Source organism: Zingiber officinale, chromosome 8A (assembly GCF_018446385.1).
Source record: "Zingiber officinale cultivar Zhangliang chromosome 8A, Zo_v1.1, whole genome shotgun sequence".
NCBI classification, from domain to species: domain Eukaryota; kingdom Viridiplantae; phylum Streptophyta; class Magnoliopsida; order Zingiberales; family Zingiberaceae; genus Zingiber; species Zingiber officinale.
In genome coordinates, this window is record NC_056000.1 from 2,455,341 (window position 1) to 2,479,297 (window position 23,957).

The 23,957-nt window shown below is 40.6% G+C and overlaps 5 protein-coding genes across 10 annotated transcripts; 1 reads left to right on the forward strand and 4 right to left on the reverse strand.

The window, feature by feature from the left end:
- Nucleotides 1-9: 9 nt before the first annotated feature.
- Nucleotides 10-5,237, reverse strand: LOC122011867 (F-box/kelch-repeat protein At5g26960-like). 5 transcript variants are annotated; one of them, XM_042568277.1, is made up of 4 exons: nt 3,562-5,237; nt 3,327-3,379; nt 806-1,122; nt 10-426 (listed from the first exon to the last, which is right to left on the reverse strand). In XM_042568277.1, the coding sequence occupies exon 1, from the start codon at nt 5,144-5,146 to the stop codon at nt 3,863-3,865; it is 1,284 nt and encodes a 427-aa protein (XP_042424211.1). In that variant the 5' UTR covers nt 5,147-5,237; the 3' UTR covers nt 10-426; nt 806-1,122; nt 3,327-3,379; nt 3,562-3,862. The 5 variants fall into 5 exon arrangements, with proteins under 5 accessions (XP_042424211.1, XP_042424213.1, XP_042424214.1 ...); XM_042568279.1 differs by lacking the exon at nt 10-426 and having other exon boundaries at nt 1,004-1,122; nt 3,562-3,634; nt 3,843-5,237; XM_042568280.1 differs by lacking the exon at nt 10-426 and having other exon boundaries at nt 1,004-1,122; nt 3,327-3,493.
- On the reverse strand, nt 256-1,880 carry LOC122009556 (psbP domain-containing protein 6, chloroplastic-like). Its single transcript, XM_042565758.1, has 3 exons — nt 1,544-1,880; nt 806-1,122; nt 256-426 (listed from the first exon to the last, which is right to left on the reverse strand). The coding sequence occupies exons 1-3, from the start codon at nt 1,878-1,880 to the stop codon at nt 256-258; spliced, it is 825 nt and encodes a 274-aa protein (XP_042421692.1).
- Nucleotides 5,238-8,271: 3,034 nt separating the features above from the next.
- LOC122009560 (NDR1/HIN1-like protein 13) lies at nt 8,272-9,041 on the reverse strand. Its single transcript, XM_042565763.1, has 2 exons — nt 8,754-9,041; nt 8,272-8,703 (listed from the first exon to the last, which is right to left on the reverse strand). The coding sequence occupies exons 1-2, from the start codon at nt 9,039-9,041 to the stop codon at nt 8,272-8,274; spliced, it is 720 nt and encodes a 239-aa protein (XP_042421697.1).
- A 1,313-nt stretch (nt 9,042-10,354) lies between these two features.
- Nucleotides 10,355-13,684, forward strand: LOC122011871 (protein prune homolog 2-like). Its single transcript, XM_042568284.1, has 7 exons — nt 10,355-10,930; nt 11,015-11,199; nt 11,598-11,678; nt 11,755-11,841; nt 11,923-12,055; nt 12,143-12,214; nt 13,167-13,684. Exons 1-7 carry the CDS (start codon nt 10,855-10,857, stop codon nt 13,301-13,303), a joined length of 771 nt encoding a protein of 256 aa, XP_042424218.1. The 5' UTR covers nt 10,355-10,854; the 3' UTR covers nt 13,304-13,684.
- Nucleotides 13,685-14,103: 419 nt separating this feature from the next.
- LOC122011869 (transcription factor bHLH128-like) lies at nt 14,104-18,436 on the reverse strand. 2 transcript variants are annotated; one of them, XM_042568283.1, is made up of 6 exons: nt 18,012-18,436; nt 17,057-17,394; nt 16,579-16,710; nt 15,346-15,411; nt 15,112-15,180; nt 14,104-14,485 (listed from the first exon to the last, which is right to left on the reverse strand). In XM_042568283.1, exons 1-6 carry the CDS (start codon nt 18,334-18,336, stop codon nt 14,429-14,431), a joined length of 987 nt encoding a protein of 328 aa, XP_042424217.1. In that variant the 5' UTR covers nt 18,337-18,436; the 3' UTR covers nt 14,104-14,428. The 2 variants fall into 2 exon arrangements, with proteins under 2 accessions (XP_042424217.1, XP_042424216.1); XM_042568282.1 differs by having other exon boundaries at nt 17,057-17,397.
- Nucleotides 18,437-23,957: the final 5,521 nt, after the last annotated feature.

The window sequence follows — 23,957 nt, forward strand, 5'->3', positions numbered from 1 at the left end:
GCAATTCAATTCAATTCACAAAGGAAAAAACTTTCAATCTCTTTCCAAGCATTAACGATTAGACACTTTGTATGGACAAAAATATGAAAAAGTCTCATAACTTTGAGAAGAATAGTTAAGTCTCCGCTCTGTTGCCTTTAGGAAACGCCAAAATCAAATTTTCAGTCTTCAAATCTAGTAGGGAGATATGACGCCATTAACAACATTAGAGTAGAAGAATTAGGTAATCACACTAGGCTTCGATCATGAGGATACTCATACTTGAAAGGACTCGAGCATTGCTCTGAGAATCTTCTGAGAAACTGGCCATTGTTTGTCATTGGCACTTGCTACAAACAAGATTACTGTATTTCCTTTGGCAGTGGCCTTTGCTAGATTATGTGAGCCCGTCAAAGCAAATGGAGTCTCGAGTTCATATTTGTAATACTGCAATTGAGATAATGAAAGATGATAAGCTAATAAGCTCATTTCACTTGATATTCTTGAATAATGTAAAGAACCAAGAACATAATCATGAAAAATTGACTGACTGATGTAATTTAACTGATGGTGGTGAAAGACGACCAAAGATGTATCACCAAAGAGTCTCTCTTACAATTCAGTCAAGCCACAAGAAATAAAGGGAACTTGTAAACTAGAGAATGATCACCATTCTGAGGTCATGAATGGCTAACTATAATTTCTATGTTTGTTTATAGAATTCTGAGATGATGAATGGTTAACTATAATTTCTCAAATCGCTACCTTTCTAAAATAAGTTTAAAAGTGTGAGGCTAAAAGGAAAAGGCAAATGTTAAGAATTTACTGTTTGATCACCAAGCTTATCAACGGATGCTTCTAGTAACTCATCAGGGTCAAATGTGTTTCCAGTGACAAAAGGTCCAAGGGAAGCAATCAATTTCTCAGGGCTTCCAATGTCTTCAATTGTAGCATTGGGCTTGTTTGTCAGTCGAATTAGCGGTGAAGCCACAATCTGAACTTTGCCTTGCTTTTCATCTTCAAATTTCACCTCTACCCATGGTTCAGCGCATTTTGGTTGGCAATAATTTCCTGAGAGTATGTTTGCAACTCGCGTTTGTTTCCAAGTTGGTGGGAGAACAAATTTGTATGGTTGCACATTGCCTGCACAGGAAAACCTATGAGATGCTGAAGAGAAATAAGAACCACTATCAAAGTGCAAAATGGAAGCAATGCCATGGCATCTTCATCCCTATGTTTTTTTTTTATGAATACAAAAATGTTTTCCACACAAGCTCAATAATGTCGCACACAGCAGAAAAAGGAATGCTTCTAATCCATAGTCTAGGTAAGGATAGGTAACAAAGGGATTTTTTTTAAAACTGTTAAAAGAATAATTATGGACCTTGTGCCTTTTTAGTTCTCTAGATAAACAATTAACCAAATGATGAGAACTTAATAAGGTAAGAGAGAGGTAATGCATATCCAATCGCATAATGCATATCCAATCGAGAATGTAGGAAGAAGATATAGATCTCTCGAACCAAATCTTCTACGAACCTGTAAAGGAACAGGGGGCACATACCAGCACGAAGAGCGGGCGTGTCTTTGGAGGTTGCTTCGAAGACGACGAAGGAAGGGTCGACGGGGGAGGGCGGCAGATAGGCACCCACCTCCACCTCACGGGCCAACGAAGAGAGAGGTTCCTTCCAGAAGAACGCGGACAAGGAAACCCCGGCGACGAGGTGCCTCCGTCGAGCCAGGAGGCAGTACTTGTGCACGGAGTGGCGGTGGTTGTTGCCTAAGGGTTTGCTCGGACTCGCGACTACGGCGATGGATTCTGGAGGGGAGGAAAGGGATGGGGAGGAGGCGGCCGTGGAGACGAGAAGCGGAGTGAGGGGAGCGACCGAAGCGTTGGCCATGGCCGGGGATTAGGAAATAGGAAGCAGCAAAGCAGGGTAGCCACGCCCACACTTTAATAATCTTATCCGAATCAATTGGTCATGTGGGCCCAACCAAGTCAAAGGCTAGCTAAACTTGATTTTCGTGGTATTATTATTTTATTTGGTCCTTATACTATTTTTATAGAAAAATTGATTTAGAAGCTCCACAAGACACCCAATCACAAACGGTTCAAGAATACACAGGATATATATTTTTTTTAATGGGATGAAAAAAATTAAAATATTAAGTATGTGTTTGGTCCGTGTATTTTTTATTTTCATTTTCTAGAAAACATATATTTTTTGAAAAATAATATTTAGTTTATGTTTGTCGTGCTTGTTTTCTAAAAAAATAACTAGTATTTTTTAGAAAAATAAAAAATGATAAAAAATTTATCATTTTTTATTTTCTTAAAAATATGTATTTTTTTAGAAAATAAAAATAAAAAATACACGTATCAAAAGCAGCCTAACTATTTGTAACTCTATTTTATTTTAAAAATAGACATCGGAATCAAGTCAATATCGTCATGATAAATTGCGGGGTAAGTAGTAGATCAAGAGCATCAAACAAGTCACATCCAGTCAAACAAATAGACAAAACAAGCAGAGTCGAACAAATAGAGCCAATTAAGTGAGACAAATAAACAATGAACAAGGTGCAGAATCCAGTTCTGAGATAGCATGTGAGATAACTAGATAAGTATCACTAAATATTCATTATTTCTTGGAGCCAAACAACAATGAATGAGGGTAAAAGCATGCAGTCAAATAATGAAAATGAACAGCTCAAAGAGAATCGTAGGATGATGCTTTAATGCTTCCCTCTTATTTAATTAATAATAAAGATTGAAATAAATGCTCTAAGTCATGACCTTACTGGAGTACCTTGTTCCCATCTTTCAGCAACACAGGAAACTTGTAATAGCTTATTTTTACGCAGTGAGAGTTACAGACAGATTTCTATACTCATCACAGCCTACATGCTCTACTCTTCAAACAATGATACTCCTGAATAAATAATAATCCAACACAAAAGTAAACTACAATTTGATCTTCCATACCAAAGACCAACACACAAAAAAAAAGCCTAGTCAATCAGAAACGCAAAGAGTGGATAATAAAAGTCTAAATGTGAGAAAAATGAATCCTGCAGGATACAATATATGTTCAACAGCAAGTTCATTCTTTCATGTGATAGAATCAGGTTTGTCATGATATATAATAAATACCAGCCTTGACGTTAACAAACCAACCAAACTGCTTTTACACTAATGTCATGATATCTTATTATCAATTGGCCCAACAATGTACTAGCATGAAGCAAAAATTCATATATTAATCTTCTGTCTTGACCATGTAGAGCAACCTTCATGTGTTCATGGAAAAATAACTCATCAGATGCAGTGCAAATATTGTACTCACCAATTGGCACGGAGCTTGTTGTAGACACTACATGAATGCTCGGGATTCTGAAACTGAAAAAAAATATGTATAAGAATCACATGGCTGCCTCCAGTGACAACCAGTAAGTAATCAAGTCCAAGCAAAGATAGATTTGCACGGACTAAATGCTTGTGTCACAATACTTCCTGTGGAATAAACAGAACTTAAAATCTAGAAAAGTGAAAGGAAACAAAAAAAAAAAAAAAACTCTCACCAGTAATCATATGAACTTAATCTCACCAGATGCCAAGCTTATGAGCAGGCACAGGAGCAGCTTGTCCAAATACCTGAAAAGATAATTGTTAAGAAGATATTTCCAGTGTCTGAATGGATGAACGAGAACAAAAGTGAAAGAGAACAGAAAAATTCTACAGAGTTTGATCCAAGAAAGCAAGCGATTGACCATAGACATATCTCAAACATTGAATTTGATCATCATTTTAGGCAATCACATCTATAACTATCAATCTCTTGGTGAATGCTTAATGACGCTACATGGTAGGTGGTAACGTTCGTCAGAACTCGACGCAGACAACAGCGGCGCGTCGAAGTCTCGTAGGCAGGTCCGGGCCTCGACTCCATTCGCCGCTCCTTATGTCGTACACAAGCAACGCGCCCTCCACCGCCAAATTGTCCGAACCCCATCTTGCACCGCCATGGCCAGAGCACCCGACCGAGACTTGGACTAGCGCCACCACCTTTTCCTCCCCCACGGCAGCGCAGCTGAAGCGAACAGCTCCGCCCAGGCCCAAACGGGCCGGCACTGGCGGTGGTAACAGCCGCGTCCACTCACCGCCGCCGCCCCTCCGCACCTTCCCCTCCCAACGCCAAAAGGAAAGCTCCACCGCGTGGCTGGCTACAACGTACACGTACGGCCCCGATCCGCATGCCCCAACGACGCACCAACCTCCGGGCACCGCAGCCGCCGACCCTGCCCCGGCGGCCGGCCGGCCTCTCACCCACGCACCCGCATCCACGTGGTAAGCATCCATAGATCCAGCGCAAATATGGGCGTCTAGCCTCCCAGCCTCCACTCCAGTCCCGCCTCCGCCAACGCGCAAACCTCCGGCAATGTAAAACACCCCTCCGGAAGCGGCGCCGACGCAGCCATAACGCTGCTTTGGGGCCTCCGCGACTACCCGCCACGCATTGGCCACCGGATCGTACTCCTCAACCGCTGAAGTACGGGCGGCGCCCCCGGCCACGTAGATCTTGCCTCCGATTGCCGCGGCGGCGAATTTCTTGCGAGGGAAAATGGTCGGGGCCCGAGGGGAGACCGCCCCAGTCCAAGTGTCGTACCGGAGGGTAGCTCCGCGGCCAATGATGTAGATCGCGCGTCCGAGGACCGCCACACGGGCATGAGCGAAGGAAAAGGATCCTTCGAAGACTTCAAGTGAGACGGCTCCAGAAGAAGTGGAAAATAGGTCCCAGGAGGCGTCCAAGGAAGAATCAGCGGAGAGGGAAGCAGAGGAGAGCCGACCAAGATCGGAAAGGGAGAGGGCGTGGAGGGTGCGGCGGAGGCGGCCGTGAGAGCGGCGGACGCGGAGGAAGGCAGGCGAATCGATGAGGAGGGAGAAACGGCGGCAGACGAGAGGGAGGACGGGTAGGGAGGACGTCGGCACCCTGGAGAGGCACTCGAGTAGCAGATCGTCAGGCAGCGACGCGATTGGGGCGGCGGAAGATGGCCTGAGGTGGTGTATGATATCCAGCGGCGTCAGGGCGATGATCTCACGGCGGGGATCGGGACGGCAGGGCTTTACGAGCCACGAAAGGCTCCGAGAGTTGCAGGCGTCCGCCATGGCTAACCCTTCTCCCTCTGCTTTCCTCTTCCCCGTCGAAAGGAAGAAAAGAATACAATGGAAATGAGGAAATCTAACAAAACAATACAAATGTTTCGATATCAACATGCATACTTTATTTTATATCAAGGAATAAAATTCCACTTTATCCCTTAATCGATTAATTTTTTAAAAAAGCAAATTTTTTTATTAAAGTTGATTTACTTTCTAATTTTTTAAAATAACCTTATCGATATATCTGCATAATAAAATATTTGCATTTAAATAATTTTATTTTAAAATTCCATATTATATTATTTTTTTTAAGAAATACATAATTTATTTATTTTATATTTCTTCACATTATAATTTTCATTACAAAATGTAATATATTTTTAAAGTTAAATTTAATATATTAGGAAAAAAAACACTTATACGAATTATGACAATTGAATTAGTTATGACAAGTGAACTCAGGAGATGACGTGACAGTTAAAGTCAAGATAATATGATGGTCAAGATCAATGGAAGGGAGCATCTCCTAACTGGCTCCATCATTCACCGAACATTAGGGCTCTAAGGTTGAGATCAGCTGGGGTTAGGGGTGTAAATGAGCTAAGCTGCTCGTGAGCTATTCGGAGCTCGATTCGATAAAAGCTCGTTTGAGCTCGTTTAATTAGGTTCGTTAAGATAAACAAACCAAGCTCAAGCTTCATAATATTTGACTCGTTAGCTCATGAACATGTTCGTTAAGCTCATGAACCAATTTTTAAATAATAAAAAATAATAATTTTGATATTGAATTTATAGATTTTGAACTCTACTTATGAAAAATATAGACAAATATAATTGATGCGGATATATGGGGATGGCTTAGACGTAATTAGGAATGGGAAAAAAGGGCAGTTTGGTCACTTAACAAGAATAGGGTTGGAGGTAAAAGGGGGGGACTGTAGCACAGCAAAAGGGGAGCTTTTCTCCTCCTCTCCTCCAGCCGGCGAACGTCTTCAGTAGCCACCACCTCTCCTTCCCACCAGCCGCTGCTCTCCTTTCTTCTTCACCACGAACCCGTCGCAGGTGACTCCAGCAGCCGCCTGTAGCTCCCTCGTCCGTCGCCAAGCATGAGCAGAAGACGCCTCTCTCCCTCGTGCGCCATCACCGCGCCACCTTCCGTTTCTTCTCGATCCACGCCGACGCAGCCACTTTGGCAGCCACTGCCGTAGTCACCTCCGGCGATCAGCATCCTCGACATCCAGTGCCGTCACCTCCGGCTGCCGTAGCCGCATTCGGCGACCTGTGCCGTCAGCACCTCCGGGCAGTCGTTGTCGCCCACCGAGTAGTTGTCATTCGAGTGCTAAGGTATCGTATTAGCTACTCATCAGGCAGACATTTATCTACTATTCGAGCCGCGACGACTCGATCGGCACCACGACCGGCTCACTCATCCATCCGAGGGCGCCCCCCTGGGCCAGGGTACGTTCTCGTACTCGGTATCTGTTTACGGACTTCAGACGACTTGGTCAACGCAGCGGACAGATCATCAACCGGGTCATGGGGATGCGGTCAACCTTCCAGACACGTCACACCGGCAGGTTCGTTTTCTTAGCTTCCAGACATGAACAATAATAAATTTATTGATTAGAATAAAATTATAAATTTTATCAAGAATATTATAATTTTTTAAAAATATATAATTTAGTTTTTAATTAATATTTAAATTTATAATTTATATTTATTAAGCTCGTTTAGGCTCGATAAAAGCTCGTGAGTCATGAATATATTCGTTAAATAAAGCTCGAGCTCGGCTCGATTATAAACGAGCCAAACTCAGACATCCAAAAGTTCAGCTCGACTCGGCTCGGCTCGATTACACCCCTAGCTGGGGTATAAGCTGGGCGAGTAATCATCGACTAGCTCTTAATCCAGTCAAATATATAAAGCCCAGTATTTTGCCTAAAAGATAACATGTCTAGTTAGTTGGTAGCCGATTGGGTTTTGAGGTGGTCGGCCTTTTTGGCTAGTCGGGATGTTGGATCCATCTCACAATCGACCAGTCATAGGTTGACATCCCCGAGGTTTGTGAATCTCTTTATGCCCGCTCGGTTGGGTAAAAGTTTGCTCGAGTCTGATCACTTAACCTTATATTACCATATCCAGATGGATTTTCAGCAAAGCATAATTATTAGAGGGACTTCCAGGGAACACAAAGCATCTTATCATTTCTCAAACAGATTTCTAACACGATGAAGACATCATATTATTATTTTCCAAACGAATGTCTCAATAATGCGCAGAGCATAACTAAGCAACTTAATGTCGAGACAGATATAAAGGCGGTCGGCCTTATTGGCCACCCAATATACATCCAGTACAATATAGAGTTGACCATACAGAATGTAACCAAGCAGTTCAACAGAGACGATCGGTCTTAAGGACCGGCTAAGATATACTTGACAGACTCCTAACAACTTGTCAGACTGGAAGCTTCTTTAAGGACTATCGTGTCTTTCATAAGAAGACAAATTATAATAGTATATTCTTTCAATAGCTTCAACAATAAAAGAAGTTATAAATGATAAAAGATATATACATATGAGTAAAGGGAAGCTTCTTTAAAGAATTATTGTACATTATTTAAATTGTACACTTCCCTTTACCTAACAAACTCTGACACACTTTGTCATATCATGATTATAAAAGATATATGAGGTGTTACATAAAGGAGAGTTCTCTTTGTAATGAAAGTACATTCTCGGAACATTTATAACTTTTCCCTCACATATATATTTTTACTATTCTTCATCTATTTGTCCAGATTTGTATTGATTTAAATGTATTTAAATGTCAAAGGATATTGACCCGAGACTCCCTATGATTTCTAGGCACTGACATTTTATTGATGTGCCTCCTTATGCGTAGGATTAAAAGATATCTTCTTCTCATAAAGAAAGTCCTTCCATTAATGAACCAAGCTAGCCTAGCGCGTCATTTCTACCCTTTTACAACGGGAGCCAACAGTATTTGAGTAATATAAGCAAGTAGAAAAATAACACTGGAATTATTTATCAGGATTTTTTTAAAATATATTGGGATAAAAAATGTTAACAAGTCTCTCGCAAAATATGACATAATAATATAAATATTAATTAAATTTGCATTTCGATCCCGCAAGATTCCGAAATAATTTTGGAGGCCGGCGTTAGACGATCAACCGTCACGTCGCACCGAAGCTTGAAGATGATGGTCCAGCTCGTGACGGCGCCGGCCTTAAACTGGACGGGCACCGACGCGTCGACGAGTAACGGCACCCGACGGCGCTTCTCAGCCGTCACCAAGTCTTGAAGGATCGCCGACGACAGTATGAAACCTGACGCCGTCAGGTCTGCGTCGAACACCGTCACGTTGCGCAGCTCCTGGAAGAAGTCCGGCCAAGCACCGTCGCCGAGTTTGACCCCGCCGTAGGATGCCGTCACCTCGCCCCCGCTGAGGTAATGGATGCCCAGCCGCTTGTTGGGGTTGAGCGCTCGAAAGGTGGCCACGAACTCCGGAGAGAGGGCGGCGGCGGGAGGTTGAAGTTCCTGACGTAGAGAGCGTCGATGGAGATTACGGGCTCTTTAGGATGGCAGACGAAGTAGAGAATGATGACGGCGACGAGGAAAAGTATAAAAGAAACGGAGGCGACGGCCGAGGCGAGGAAGCAGAGGAGGCTGCGGTGGCGGGAATCGGAGCGGCGTGCGTAGAGGGACACTCGGTGATCGTCCTCCGGCGAGGGCACGCGGAGGATGAGGTCCTTCTTGACCTGGATGACGTAGTGTCCTGGCGGCGGCGGCAGTTTGGGGATGAAGCTTTGGGAAGAGGAGTCGGAGGAGCGTTCCTGCGACGGAGGAGAGTGAGGATGGACGCGGTCGGAGAACATCGTGTCTGGCGAAGAAGCGGTGCGGTGGTCGGAGAAGGCGCAGCAGGGCAGGGGAGGAGAATCAGGCGGAAGATTACTTACCGCATATAAATATTACGAATTAAATACTATATTATTATACGATATACTGAATATTAAATTACATAAAAGGATTACAATTTGCAATTACGGATAATATTTCCTAGACAACAGCTGGAAACGATCGGGTTTGCAATCCTTCGATTACGCCTTTGATTACTTCCTTTTTTTGTATTTCCTTCATTGGAAATACTTTAATTAGCGATTATTTTATTATTTAGTCACCGCGGCAAAGTTATGGACATTCTGCATCAATTTCCATGTAAAATAAATAAATAAATAAATAGCGTCAATATTTTATTTTATAGCCGAAGAGACTTAATTAAATAAAACAGAATAATAAACTTAATAATTAACTGGGCCGGTTCGGGCCCAAACAAGCCCAGCCCGAGCTCGGCTATTCACGGCGGTCGGTTGACTGGCTAATCATCACCACTGCGATGTTTGCTTGCGGTGTTCGAAGACTGGTTCAAACGGCCGGCCGGCCTTCCAATCAGCCACCATCTGCAGCGTTGATTGGACTCTTCTTGCCTCGTGATCTCAGTCTTTTTGTTGCATAAGACTCCAGTTCGTCCATCTCCAGCCCCGGCAATCGCTTCCCAGATCGCTAGTTAATTTCCTCTCATCGTCGCATGGTGCAGGGAGCCAACTCCAAGAAAATGAGCTCCCAGAAGAGAGGGGACGTGGCCTCCGGCGAGCTACTCCCGGACCTTCCGGACTTGATGAACGACTGGTTCTTCGGCACCGCCGACGTGAACAATATGCGAGCGTATTATATGGGCGAAAGAAGAAACATAAATGAGGAGGAGGAAGAGGAGGAGGAGGAGGGGGAGGAGGAGGTGGAGAGGAATATGCGCAGCGGCAGTGGCAGAAATCACACCGGTCGGCTAACGCAGGAGTGGCTGGAGGAGGCGAAGAAGATAGTGGCTGTTTCGTCCGCCGGGCAGCCGGGTTCTCCAGCGAGGTTCTTTGGGTCGCCGAGGTTCGCCTCCGCCGACCATAGAGAGCCGGCGAAGACGCCGTTGCTTGATCGGAAGGATCCCCTGTCGAGATCCGCGAGGAGGTATGCGTGCGTATGTATATTTTTAGGATATTAAAAATAAATAAAATTTGGTTTACCATCATTTTTATTATTTTAAAAAATATTCTATCATTTTATCTTCGCACTTATTAATATTATTAAAATAATATTATAAGTATATTTTAATAATGATGACGCTTACGTTGTTGGGCTTTTAGGCACAAGTCGCTTGAAGGGATCAGCGACGAAATTCTGCGTCGGTCCTCCTCGCGCCAGAATCGAAACCCTTCCGATTCCTTGCTGCCCTCCGGCGAACCTCAGCTTCCCACTGCCTCCAATCCGCCACCGTCGCTCCCGCCGAATCTGCCGGTTCGTCGGACTTCCCGCTTCCGCCAAGATATTCCCTGCGAGCCTCAATCGCCCGCGGCTACTTCCCGTCGCACATTCCGCAGCCGCTCCCCTGCGCCGCCTCCTCCGGAGGATGCCGCATGTCTGGCACTGTCGCCTCCGCGGAATCTGGTGGAGTCGGCGCATCGGAGGTCTGTCTCTTCCACGACGTGTTCGCTGGAGACGCTCTCTCGGCCGGAGAAGGAGAAGGGATCCTCCCAACCTAGATCCATCTCGTCCGCGTTTGAATCCGGCTATCGGTCAGGGGAGGCCCTGTCCTCAGGGGATGTGAAGCAGATCAACGCGTTCCTCAGTGGGCAGAGGAAAATGATCGGGAGGATCTCTCGTGGAGAAGTCCTATCTAAAGTCAAGATCATCCTCTCCGGATCGTCAAATGGTTTAAGTAAATTCATATAAGCTCCTTCTCTCCATGTCATTCGACCATATCTACCAAATTTCTCCAAATAGGGTTTTGTTTCTTTGATAGGCACGACGAGTACGATGGTGGCGGCTATATGTTATGCATGGTTACTGCAGAATAGAGAGGAGGAAGATGTGGCCGTGATACCAGTGGTGAACATTGAGAGAGGGAGGATGAACAAGCATGAAGAAGCTGCTTGGCTCTTTTTCCATGTCGGCATTGATGCTTCAGAACTGCTCTTTGCGGACGAGGTAACTCTCATCACCTTTTACTTTCTAGATCTACTCTTTCTTTTCAACATTACATGTGTGCTTGAGTGCTTCCAAACATCGCATATCATGTCTGCTGGTGCCAATCTTCATTTCGGAGCTTCCATGGCGCCATGATGCATAAGGTCAATATCTCCTCTGTGATCAACACTGAAGTGATATGCTTGAGGCCTCACTACTCTTTTGTATACTTCTATTTGCAGTGACAGTTGAAGTTTTTGACTCATAATATTCACTATTATACCTTTTATATCCAAAGAAAATTACATCAGTATCTGATGCTTAAGATGCTCGATGTAGTTTAACCTTTTGTAATCTATTGTCAGCAACCATCTGTGTTAATTTCTGATGACTACTTACTTGTTTCGTGCGTGAATCAGGTAGATCTTGGTAATCTTTTAATGAACAGACAATTAAGTATGCTTGTTATCGGGCAAGATGTGCTTAAAACCAAGAATGAGGTGATTGATCACTATTTGAAAATTTGAGAACAGAGCCATTTGTTTATAAAGTTCTCATACATTCTCTCTTGCATAGGTTGGTTCATTGTGCACAATTCTCACAGATAATTACTGTGAAGAAGCCTATGATCTACTTCAAAATCCTAAGTTGAAAAATCTATTGGTAGAACTCACAATCTAAGTCATATTTATCATTGGTTTCACCCTCTTTTGCAAGTTCTAGTGATCATTATTCTGTCTCCAGCTTGCAGGTATTCTCTTGGATACACATAATCTTAATTCCACATCTTCGTTTGTTGCAAAGAGAGATGCAGAGGCAGTACGATTGCTTTCCGCTGGTTCTTCTCCCGACTACAGACATGAATTGTTTGAGCAATGTAATCTTTAATTATTCATATTTATTTTGACTTAATTATTAACTCTTTTTTGAGTTTGTTATCTTCTTGTCATCTGTTTTCAACTAGTGATGCAAGATCACAAAGACAGTTTGTTTCTTGAAGCTCTCAAGAAGCATTATGGAAAGGCTACCCATGACTGTAAGTTATGCAAAATTACTGTTTTTATTTTTTCTAGGCCCTATAGAAATTATTATCTTTTTGTAAATTGTTTTCATTTCACCATTTTCTGAGTAATCTTGAGTTATGGTGTCATTGTATGATTCTTCCTCAAAATTACCCCCTTAAAAGTTTAATTTTTGTTTACTTTTGTTGGATGTTTACTTCAGGCTCGCTACTTCTCCAAGCTAAATTAGTCTGAACATGTTTTAGTCTCAAATATTAAAAGTTTATCACTGTATTAGATGAGTCTTCATTAGAGAAAATAAATACAACATGATCATTAGTGAATTGCTATGAACTAACAATAAGCTACTAGAAAGAGAGGAGTGGAGGAAGAGAGTATAGTGAGAGGTGATGTGAAGGAAGAGAGGAGCATATAAGAAGAATAAATAATCCATTAGCAAACTAGGTTATCCCACAAGATGCCTTTATAAGGTACTGAGGGAAGACTTACCAACTTAATGATAGAACTTCCCAGTGAAAGAATTGGTCGAACTATTGAAATTACCCACTGAACTTGCCCCTAAATCCACTAAATATATATATACTATGATACATGAATTCAGTGGCAGTGGCAGGAAATATATTTAGTGGGTGCAGACTATACTTTGATTGTAAATTGAATGCATTGATTTGACCAAAAAACTGATCCTCCAAGAGGTTGAAAGTTAATCCATAAATCTAGAAAAGTCAAAAACCACTAAACTCGGTAGCCCTTTTTTTTCCTAGAAAGCTATTTGTTCTCACAGTTTGGACACATTAGCATCTGGGAAGCTACAAACACTGCTATTTTTTTGTTTATTTTGAAGGTCATGTTCATTTCTAATCACCTGCCACTGCTTTGAACATTCAAAGGCAATTTCTGCTAGAAATTATATTCATTTTATCACTGAGTTTAGTCTTCCCTGAGCATGTGATATCATTGTTGCAGCAAAGGGAAAGAGTCTGCCCGTTGTGGCGGCTCCAACTCGGACTCCAAATCCAGGACCTCTTCCAGGGAAGGAACGTGAAACCCGTGGGAAAAACAAGTTCTTTTTGGCAAAATGGTTTGGTTTTGGTTCCAAATGATGCAAATTTCCAACAAGTATTATCCTTATTGTTATTTTGGGTGAAAGATGGGCAATAGTTGGTCTTTTATTCAACCATAGCTGAAAAAAAAGTACGTATAGAAAATCCTTGGAGCTTACAGAAACCCCTCTTGGGCTCCCGAGGCTCCATGGTAGCTCTGTCAAAGTTAGACATTTGCTTCTTGAGCGTTTTGCTACTTTGGCTAACTTGTCCACTGTAATATGCTCGTCAAGCAGTCTGTGTTTCACCTTGATCCTCCAGGTTTGAGTATTATAGTTGATTTAAGTTCTGCTAAAGAAAGTTGAGCGTTAGATGTTTTCGCGGATTCATTGGTTAGATAGAATGTTCCTTTATCATAAATGTGATTGTGTATTCGTAAGATATGTTCCTATCTCATAAATGTTCTGTCTAATCTGGCCTTCAGAATCGTCTCTTTCAGTGATAATAACATTTTTTTTTAAATATATCTCGACTTGTTATGCTAACCAACTTGTCCTTGAGTCAGCCTAGGAACATCCAGGAAAGCTCATACTTGTGGTGTACGTGTCAAGGAACATCCAGGATAGCTCATATTTGGTCTGTATGTGATCCATTACCGATTCTACTTATGCGTTAGTATGAGCAAGAGTGACACGAAGTAACTTCCAACTTTAAGCATGCATTCTTAAAAAAATGGCATATCATCACGCTTGCTTTGTGTGTTATCTAGACCTGCTCATCAGAGGAAATTGCAATCCATTCGTGTAGGTAAAACATTGGAAAAGATATGCAAGAACCAGATTCGTGTAGCAAATTGCCCGAATAACAACAATACAGAACTAATATTATTAGCATGTACTTGTCACCTACAATCAGCAAGGTCCTATACTATACGATATCACAATAAACCCTCAACATATTTGCTGTGAGAAATTTTGTCTAACTTAAATAGAGAAGCACGACAATGACAGTGCACAATTCCCTTGTATAGTTTGCACATCCAGACATGGTTCCTTAGATATCCATGTAGTCGTACAATGTTGGTAATGTGGTCTTCTATCTTTGATATATAGCAATTTTTGTTTAAAGAAAACAGGGAACACAACAACAATAATGCACAGCATGTGCATGCATAGTCACCAGCCCTCAAGCCTTTTCCTGCTTCGATGTGCATGTACAATTGGTTTGTTCTTGTTTGAGGTTCTGAAAGAATAAACGAAGAGGAAAAAAGAGAGTGTTAGAGATGCCAGATACATTGGCCAATTTATGGTTAAATGTTGAGCCAAATTTAGTTTTGATGGCTTTTCCAGTGATAATTCATGACTGACCACGTTTTCTATTGGACTACTGATATTACAGTTTGTATATTGATGTTGGTTAAAGTGTACATGAATACACCTAGCTGGCCAAACGCTTAGAAGCTTTATTTACAGGATAGATAAGTAGATGGATGAACAAGTTTATATATATATACAGGTGGATATAAATATTTTTTTAATTTACATTCACTCATTTTTTTCACTTTTAGTTCATCCATCTTTTAGAGTAGACGGAACCAAGTGCTATAGGAACAATAAATCTAACATATGAATACAAACAAAGACGCACCCAAAAGGATGCTTAATACCAAGTAAATGTGTCATGTTTAGTTACATTTGTGGGAAAATATTTCATTATCTAATGGCTGTGATTAGTCATATTGGATAGCAGTTTAACGTCTGCATATATTCATATATTTGAATATGTTTGTTCATGCATTTTCAAAAAATTGCCAACAAGGTTAGGGTAATTATTGCCTATAAGTGACTCTTTCAACTATAAAAACTCACCTGTACTTGGCTCTGCAGCTCTTTAATGTGTTGAATCGCCAGTTCCAGCATGTCTGAGGTGCTCGTTTGCTTCAATGAATTCAACAGAAACATCACTAAGTAGCAGTGACTATATTATCTTTTTAACTCGTGTGTAATGAGATTAAGCATGCCTTCATTCTATTCTCTCACTTAAAGATGGATGCAACTTGAAACACAAGACTTTTTCTTTTTTTTGCGTGTCCTATTGTGTACCTTGTCCATGTTAGGCACAAGATCTTGCAATTTCCTCAGCCTTTTGCTAATTCGTGTTCTCCTCTCCTAACAATGACAGCAAGACTAAATTCAATAAATAGCTCTTTAGTTGAGTGGACAGAAACAAAATCATTAAAAAAAGCTGGTGATTGTGATATTCTTAGATACAGGTATCTTAATGGCCATTTGAATGTCACATAATATTTCCCTTCTAACACAAATTCGAATTGACTTTTCCAGTCAACTCTAAATTAAATGCTTGATTGAGTCTAAACTTGGAAAGTGTTGCCAAACTAAAGCTTAAATAATTTTACTATTTAATTTTTATTAAACTTAATTCAACCAGTTTTATAACGCTAGGGCAAATTGAGAATATTAAGCCCTTGTTTAGTTGTAAAAATTTTCTTCTTTTAGATTTCACCATTTTAAATAAACAAAATTGAAAAGAAAAAAAACTACCATTAACTGTTTGACAACATTCATCTCTCATTAATGTTCAATATTTATTTCATTTTTCTGTTCTGTTTACAAATATCATTTCTTAAAATAAAACAAAAGTGGAAAATAGAATATTTCACAAACCAAAAAAAAAAAAATATATCAAATATCAAGACTATGGTTTATTAACGATACACATAAGTCATTATTAAACTATCGAAAAATATAAGAAAGGAAATTTTAATATCGTCAAAAAACTGTTGAAAATATGAGCCAGATTTAACAAAAGTCATATAAGTAAAGGCACATGCAAGCAAGCTGCCTTGAGAAGACCAAGGGTGAATGCCGTTATCTACCTAAAATTTAATGTTTTTAACCTGTGAATATGTTACGACTATGGTGACATCAAACATGGGAAATTCTTCATAGACAAAGACAATTCTTTTATAGTTTTTTTATTTATTGAAGTTAGAGATTGAAACTACGGCTTTCATTCCATAATTATATACACTAACTCCACTAAACTAGCTTCAGTTTGACCAGTGAGCGTTCCATATTTTTGTCAAATGATACAAGGAAGCAAACAAGTTAATATCTTTCTTTCATTTTCCTTGTTTCCTTCCATGACTATGTTTCTATTTGCCGTATTATTCTGTGCTTGCTTGAGGATAATCTATGATTATCAATTGGCACATATTGGTTCAAGCATATATCTACTTTTCTCTCTTTTTTGTATAATAAAAAGATTACTTGTCTATGAGCTTAAAAGAAAGAAATACAGAAATATGAGCTGACCCTCTCAGCAATGCTCCGGGGATGAGTTGCACAACCACGCTTAGCTCGAACTCTGCAAGGGACTGAATCTTGTTGGATCTGAACGTATTTCTCTAACTCAGACAATTCTGATGATGTCCTTGGAAGGCTAAACTGCAACCATCAGATAATTGCTGACATGATTAGGTGATGCAGATGAAGATAACAATAATCCAAGTTGGTTTCTAAGGGTCTACTACTATCTTGAGTCAATGCAGGGCATTGGCTCAACTTTCACTACATTTGCTTTATATTTTGTTCTTATTCTTTCAGCATTTGTTGCCAGCCAACTTCACAGCAGCAAAGTTTTATCAAACCTCATTTTGTTTCAAGATACTGTGATTAATGATAACAATATATGGCAGTACTAGTAGGCCGTAGTTATGGTTACTTCAAAGCTAAATCTAAATTATATATCATTCTCAGACATGTTTCATCAGTGATGGTGTTTCAACCTTACCTGTGAATGAATGTCACTGAGGCTAGCAACTATATCCTCATTATTGCACTTAATCCTTTTGCTTTGTGGAGCAGAAAATGTAATTGAATTGGTATCATCCCATGAGCCCAATTGAAAGTTGCTAGAAATGTAGGATTGGCTGGCATTCCCAGCTGCCTCGTCGGAGTCATGGTATGTATCACTCTCTTCCACTTCTGGGATGCTCAATTCAGAAATTTGCGACAAGGAGTCTTGCCTAGAGAAGGCCCACTGGGCACGTTGCCTTCTATGTGCCAATACATGGAGGTTTTCTGTGCCTGCTTGAGAGTAATTTCCAATCATCCTTGCACTAGAAAGACCTGCTGGCAGTGACAACAAATTCAATCAGTTTAAGACTTATGGAATACAGACAATCCCTTTGTTAACTCACAAACAGAACAAGGGTAAAAATTTGGTACAGCAACCACCAAGTTTCTTAGTTTCAGATGAGCAACGAAAGCCCTACTTGAACATTTTTAATTTATATATATACTTTTTTTAATGTTTGGGTGGAGTCTAAGCAAAAGCAACATGACAAACCATGCAGAGTTCTTTAACTTTCAGCAAGTCTTCGAGTCAGTTAAACTTATGTTAGCAGTTTAACTGAGATATCTGTTATGTTAGAAGACAAGTAAAGGGATTCACAAGACAAGTAAAGATCCAAACTGTTGCAGAAAGAGGGTTCTAGCCCTGGACGATGCTGAGCCATGGCCCACATAACGCATCAGAAAAGTCTAAATTGATATTATTATTATTATTATTATTATTATTATTTCTACTGGAGATCCACATCCATGATGTAAATTGGGCGTGGTTCCATCAGCTGTCACAGAACAAACACGGGGCAGGAATCTCGGTCCACCAGTTACCCGAAACGTAGGCCATCCTCGTCAGGCATTGGATTGGAAAGGCGTAGGGGAATTGAATCGATGCTCACCTTGATCCGCCGGTTGATGGGAGAAGAAGGCCGAAGGCAAGCTGCTGTGCCGGACCAGAGGGGATCCGGCGGTGGCGTCGCCTTCCGGACTCCGGTAGCTTGATTCGGAAGTCAGGCAGTGCGAATCGCCGGTGAAGAACCGGGTCATCATCCTCTCCGATCCGGCCGAGGCGGGAGACCGCTCCGATCCGCTTCCGCCGCTGGAAGCCATGACAGAGTCAGCGATCCCGGCTAGGAAGGATCCGGGGGCTGAGCCGTAGCGCGCGAGCCCTGGCGGAGGGCCCATCGCCGCCGGCCGGCCTCCCCCCGACAGTGAATGATTCATCGCCTCCAAGCACGCGAGAGGGAGTCAGAGAGAGAAAGAGAGAGGAAAAGCTTCCTTATTCGGAATGGATTAAGAAACGCGATGAGGAAGAAGAATGCATTATTATTATATCAGGAAAGGAAAATCCAACGAAGGGCTGGGATCTACTGGGAGAGATGAACGGAGGGATGGATTTTAGTGATCCTCGAATAGAACCCTGTGGAAGGAGAGATGGGAGTTGACTTCGATTGGAGAAGCCTCAAGAAGCGCAAGTGGAGTTTTGCTTTTGATCCTCAGAGTCAAGTAGTGGATCATCACTCATCACTTACATATTTATCTTTTATTTTGTCTATTTAATTGAAACGATAACTGATAACTAATTAAGAAATAATAATAATAATAATAATATATCAATCTAATTTATGACGAACATATTTCAAGAATTATATATATATATTATTATTTCTTAATTAGTTATCGTTTCAATTAAATAGATAAAAAATCAAAGGAAAAGATAAATATGAAAATGATGAGTGATCATCCACTACTTGACTTGCACATTCTTATATGAGCGATAGCAGACGTGGTGTGATGACGCGACGTCAATTTAAAGTTTGGTAATTGATCTGGTAGTAAGAATAAGGGACTCCGCCCTGTAGAGTCAACGTCACGTGGAAGTCATAGTGACAGTTGTCCGTCCGGAGAGGGCCAAGTCCGACCGGATGACCGGCCGGCTGATGGATTCGAACACCCGGAGAGGGGTGGGGTCCGATCGGCTTGCCGACCAGACGATATTCGGTTGATGGTTAAAGGCGCCCTGTCGAAATCAGGGTTCCGGCGCTCAGTGGAAAAGGTCGTGGGCCGAGCGGACCTCACGCTCGGCCAAAGTCATAAGGTAACACTGCTAATAGTCCCCATAAAGCACGTCGTAAACCACCGTATATGTCCGGCCGAATGTTGAGGGAGCTGTCCGCCCGGAAGCCAGATTTGGAGCAAAGGGGAAAAGGACAAGGAACGTCTTTTTCTGACAGCAGGTATGTTTCACGTGTGGGTCATGCTCCAAATCTTGTGATAGGGGATTCCGCTGTCCCATCGAGGACATGCTGGGACTGTAGCAGTATGGGTCAGGTAAGCTCACTGACAAGTCCTTACTGGAGTATGGACCATGGACACGTGTACACCTCGGTAAGTGTACACTCACTTCTTCGCTGCCCTATATAAAAGCCCTCATTCTTCGCCGGAGGTACGCATTATACCAGCTTTGGAGCCACCTTCTTTACTACTTGCTTGCCTGACTTGAGCGTCGAAGGATCGCCGCCGAAAACCCCTGTCCGGCCCGACTTCTGTGCAGGATCGCCGGAGCTTCGGAGGCCTGCGTCATCGGCTAGAAGAGCGCCACGTGCCCAATATCCTTTGATTCGACGATTCGGACAGGATCAATTTGACGTCATCTTTCTCTCCTCTTTTAGACAAATTTATTTGTTCTCCTTCTTTTTCTGTGTTTCCTTCTCTTCCCTAAATCAATTACCCTAAACCCTCTTCGTTATTTATCTGCTCTTCTCTTTCTCAGCGTCCAATCATCTTTTTCATCTTACATTTCGCGCCAAGTGAATTAATATTTTCGCTCATAATTATACAATTGGTCATCTCCTCCTCTTCTTTTTTTACTCATATTTCAGAATGACGTAAAAAAATATTACAAAGCAAACTCCAATAATATATATATATATAATTTCTTAATTAGTTATAGTTTCAATTAAATAGATAAAAAAATATAAGAAAAGATAAATATGCAAGTGATGAGTGATCATCCGCTACTGGACTTGCACACCCTTCGATAGCAGACATCGTGGTGAAGTGACGTCAACTTGAAATTTTGTTATCTCTCTTTTCTTTGACGTGGATTTATTTGTTCTCGTTATCTGCCTTTGTTTCTCTCTCTTCCCTAAATCTTCTTCGTCACTTATTCGCTCGTGTCTTCCTCGACAACTAATCCTAAATACAGATATCTTCTTCATCTCATAGCTCACATCAAGTGAGTGAGTTAAGATTTTCACTCATAAATATACAATTGGTCATCTTCCTTCTTTTTTTTTTCTACTCGTGTTTTGAAATGACGCAAAAAAATATTACAAAGGTATGTTAAATTATGGTCTTTTACCCATCATAGTTTATAAGAATCAAGTGTTTAGAAACTACTGCAGAGTTTGATGTTTTATTTCGAAGAACATAATGGTACTGATTTTCAAAAACTTTAACCTTAGTGTTGGTCTTCAAAACCCTAAGTCTAATGTTAGTTCTGGTTTTAAAAAATCTATTAACTACACGTTGATACTGATTTTCAAAAACCAGCATCAACATGTAGTTAATGGGTTTTTGAAAACTAGAACCAACATTGGTACTTATTTGTAAAGACCAACATCAACATTGGGTCTGGTTTTCAAAGACTCATTGATTACTATATTGGCGCTGATTTTTAAAAAAAAACACATTGGTGCTGAGTTTAGAAAACCACTACTAATGTGATACTGGTTTTTCAAAACTAGCACCACCCAATTTAAAAAAAAACACAGAAGTTGTTGGATCCCAAGGTTGTTTTGATGTAATTAAATAAGTTAAATTAGGTCCTATTTGGTTTAACCCCTGTGTCTAAGTGTGTAGGAGCTTAGGAGCACAGGAAGTCGAGCGGAAGATGCGACTAGCGAAAAGGATGACACGGGAGAGAATTGATGGGCTCGGTGCATCCGAGGGATGAAGTGTCGCGGAAGAGTACACCGGTGAACGAGAAGAACGCATGCGATGTTCGAAGGACGAGAAGCCAGGGAGGAAGGCTTCTCGAGGAAAAGGTCGAAAATTGAGTTCGGACGAGCCCTATTCCGGATGGTCGAAATCACCCAAGCGAGCGAAACCGAAGTGGAAGACCTGGACCGAGGCGAACAGAACCAAAGCAAAGGGCCTGGATCGAAAAAATCAACCATGTTGACTTTTATGGGTCCGAGCGCCCTGAGTCACTCCGGGCACCCGGAACGCAACTCTTATCACATTTGACGTGTCTGTTAATCGACACATCGGGGATAGAATTATATCCCACTCAAAGCACCTAAACCCTTCCAAATGCTCGGAATAGTGCTATAAATATAGCTCTGTTTTCAATAGTTCACAACAACTTGTAACTCTGTTCTTTCTGTTCTACTATTGCGTGCGAGATATATATTAATGTTGTAAGAGGCTACTCCGCCCGAAGGAGATCTTCAGAAAGTGCACTTCATTTTCCATGGATTAGCAATCTCCTGATTGCAAACCATGTAATTATCATTGTGTCTCTGTCCTTTTAATTAGTCTTTATTATTATTATTACAAGTGTTCTTAATTAAGTTAAAAGTCGAGAAAGGGTTGAGTTTAATTATTTTTATAGGGGAATTCACCCCTCCCCTCTTGCAGGCCACCAAAGGACCAATAAGTGGTATCAGAGCAAGGACGATTTAGACCACCGACCGAAGCAAAGAAACCAATGGTTGGACTAAGCATCGTTCCACCAAAATTTGTGGGAGACTTTGCACACTAGAAACACCAAATGGAGGTATTTCTAAAAACTGACTTTGAGATTCGTTTAATAATCAAGTATAGCTTTGTAGATCTTACGAATCAAAATGGAAAGGAGAAGGAAGAGAGTCTTTGGATGAAGAAAGAACAAAATGATTCCATAGCAAATAACCGAGCGGAATATCACTTGCTGAGCATGCTGCCACCTCAAGAAGTCAACCGCATCGGGAGCTACTCGTCAGCCAAAGAACTCTAGGAAAAATTCCTGGAACTCCACGAAGGCACGTCTAAAGCCAAGCTCACAAGACGAGACATACTTCAGAACAAACTGAGGAATATCCGTCTGGAAAATGGTGAGAAGGTAGCCGATCTACACGCGAAGGTCAAAGAACTAATCATCGGTCTCGAAAACCTCGATGAAATGGTAACCAACCGGGACTCAATACGCTACACACTCAATGTCTTTCCCAGGACTCTAGAACGATCCTCGATAATCGATGTCTACTACATCTCAAAGGACCTGGAGATAAGTATCCTAGAGGAACTCTTTTCTACTCTAGAATTACATAAAATCATATGTGCAAGTACAACAAAAGAATCAAGCTAGATTGTGGCACTAAAAGAAACTAAGAAGGATGAACCCGAGTCAGATTCAGAAGAAGATCAAAAAGTTTACATAGTAAGGAATTTCAGAAAATTCTTTAGATCTAACAAATTTAAAGAAATGCAGAACAGGAAAAATCCAAGAAATAGAAGAAGGGTTCGATGCTACCAGTGTCAAAAGGAATGACACTTAAAAGAAGACTACCGAGAACTCAAAAAGGAAAAAAGGTAAGATGTCCAAGCAAAACAAGCACAAGACTCTAACTACTACTTGGGACGACAACTCATCATCAGAATCAGAAATAAAAGAATATGTTGGACAAACACTGATAGCAAGCCATGAAGAGCAAAATATCTCAGAAGCCAACATCGATGAAGGGAGAGCGACTTCAGATGAATACATCGAAGCAAGGGGAGAGTCAAGCTTCAAGTCTGATGTGGTAAGTGAGGTATGCCTCTTACCTCCTGATCAATTCTATTTTGGTATTAAGTTTATGACAAAATCTACGTATAAGTTAAAAAATAAATATGATAAATTAAGAAATAAAAAATTAGAAATAACAAGAATTTTAGCAAAATCATGTCTGATAGAAGATTTTGAAAAAATAAAACTTGAAAATGTTAAATTAAAAGAAAAAATATAAAACTTGAAAAATTCTACATGTTCAAATGTTTCTATTTTTAGAAACTATAGAGGATTAAACTGGTACTATAGATTTTACAAAGGTCAGATCAGAAAAGTAACAAAATCTTATATCCCTAGAAAATACCTGATTAATCTTGTAGGAAGGAACATATATTGGGTTCCAAAAACTTGTTTAAATTAAAAAGTGAATTTAGACTTAGCACTTTCAGCGAGAAAATTAGATGTTTAATTTCTTTATGCGACTTTGTCTAGAAAGTAGTTGATGATCTAATAACCAAGAAGGTCTAATGTCTCGCCACATTCTGGAAATCAAATATTGAAATAAAATATTTAATTGATTAACTGATAGATCATTAAAATTGAAATTAGATAATGATTTAAATAGTTACTCAATTTTTTAAATTTTTCTCTACGAATTTGTTTAACTTAGAAAAATTTCTCAATTTTTTTTTTTAACTTAAAGTGTTAAGTTATTTTACAAACTTTGTGTTGCACAAATTTTTGGAATATTTTCTTCTGCTAGAAAATTTTTAATTATATTTTTTTTCAGATTTACTTTACCAAAATTTCTACAAAAAATTAATTCTTGAAACTTTTTTTAGGAAATTTTTTACCTAAAAAAAATCTTTTTGAAAATTCAGATTTTTATAAAAGTTACCCTTAGATTTTATTGTACCCCATTTTTTATATGATCAAAGGGGGAGAAGAAAAAAATTAAGTCTAGGGGGAGGTAGCTTAAAAATTAAATTTCCTACTTTTAGTGTTTTATTGCAAAAATTTATTTTTGCTTTAAGTTTATTTGTTTACCCTAGCTTAACTTGGGTTACTCACATCAAAAAGGGGAAGATTG

Coding starts and splice junctions, on each gene's coding strand:
- LOC122011869 (XM_042568282.1), bottom strand. CDS start 18,336: ATGAATCATTCACTGTCGGGGGGAGGCCGGCCGGCGGCGATGGGCCCT. Junction 16,711..17,056: donor TCAGTGACATTCATTCACAG/GTAAGGTTGAAA, acceptor TGATGGTTGCAG/TTTAGCCTTCCAAGGACATC. Junction 15,181..15,345: donor TTGTGCCTAACATGGACAAG/GTACACAATAGG, acceptor AATTCATTGAAG/CAAACGAGCACCTCAGACAT.
- LOC122009556 (XM_042565758.1), bottom strand. CDS start 1,880: ATGGCCAACGCTTCGGTCGCTCCCCTCACTCCGCTTCTCGTCTCCACG. Junction 1,123..1,543: donor CACGCCCGCTCTTCGTGCTG/GTATGTGCCCCC, acceptor TTTCCTGTGCAG/GCAATGTGCAACCATACAAA. Junction 427..805: donor ATAAGCTTGGTGATCAAACA/GTAAATTCTTAA, acceptor TCTCAATTGCAG/TATTACAAATATGAACTCGA.
- LOC122009560 (XM_042565763.1), bottom strand. CDS start 9,041: ATGTTCTCCGACCGCGTCCATCCTCACTCTCCTCCGTCGCAGGAACGC. Junction 8,704..8,753: donor CCGTCATCATTCTCTACTTC/GTCTGCCATCCT, acceptor TCTCTACGTCAG/GAACTTCAACCTCCCGCCGC.
- LOC122011871 (XM_042568284.1), top strand. CDS start 10,855: ATGATCGGGAGGATCTCTCGTGGAGAAGTCCTATCTAAAGTCAAGATC. Junction 10,931..11,014: donor CGGATCGTCAAATGGTTTAA/GTAAATTCATAT, acceptor TTTCTTTGATAG/GCACGACGAGTACGATGGTG. Junction 11,842..11,922: donor CTAAGTTGAAAAATCTATTG/GTAGAACTCACA, acceptor TTCTGTCTCCAG/CTTGCAGGTATTCTCTTGGA.
- LOC122011867 (XM_042568277.1), bottom strand. CDS start 5,146: ATGGCGGACGCCTGCAACTCTCGGAGCCTTTCGTGGCTCGTAAAGCCC.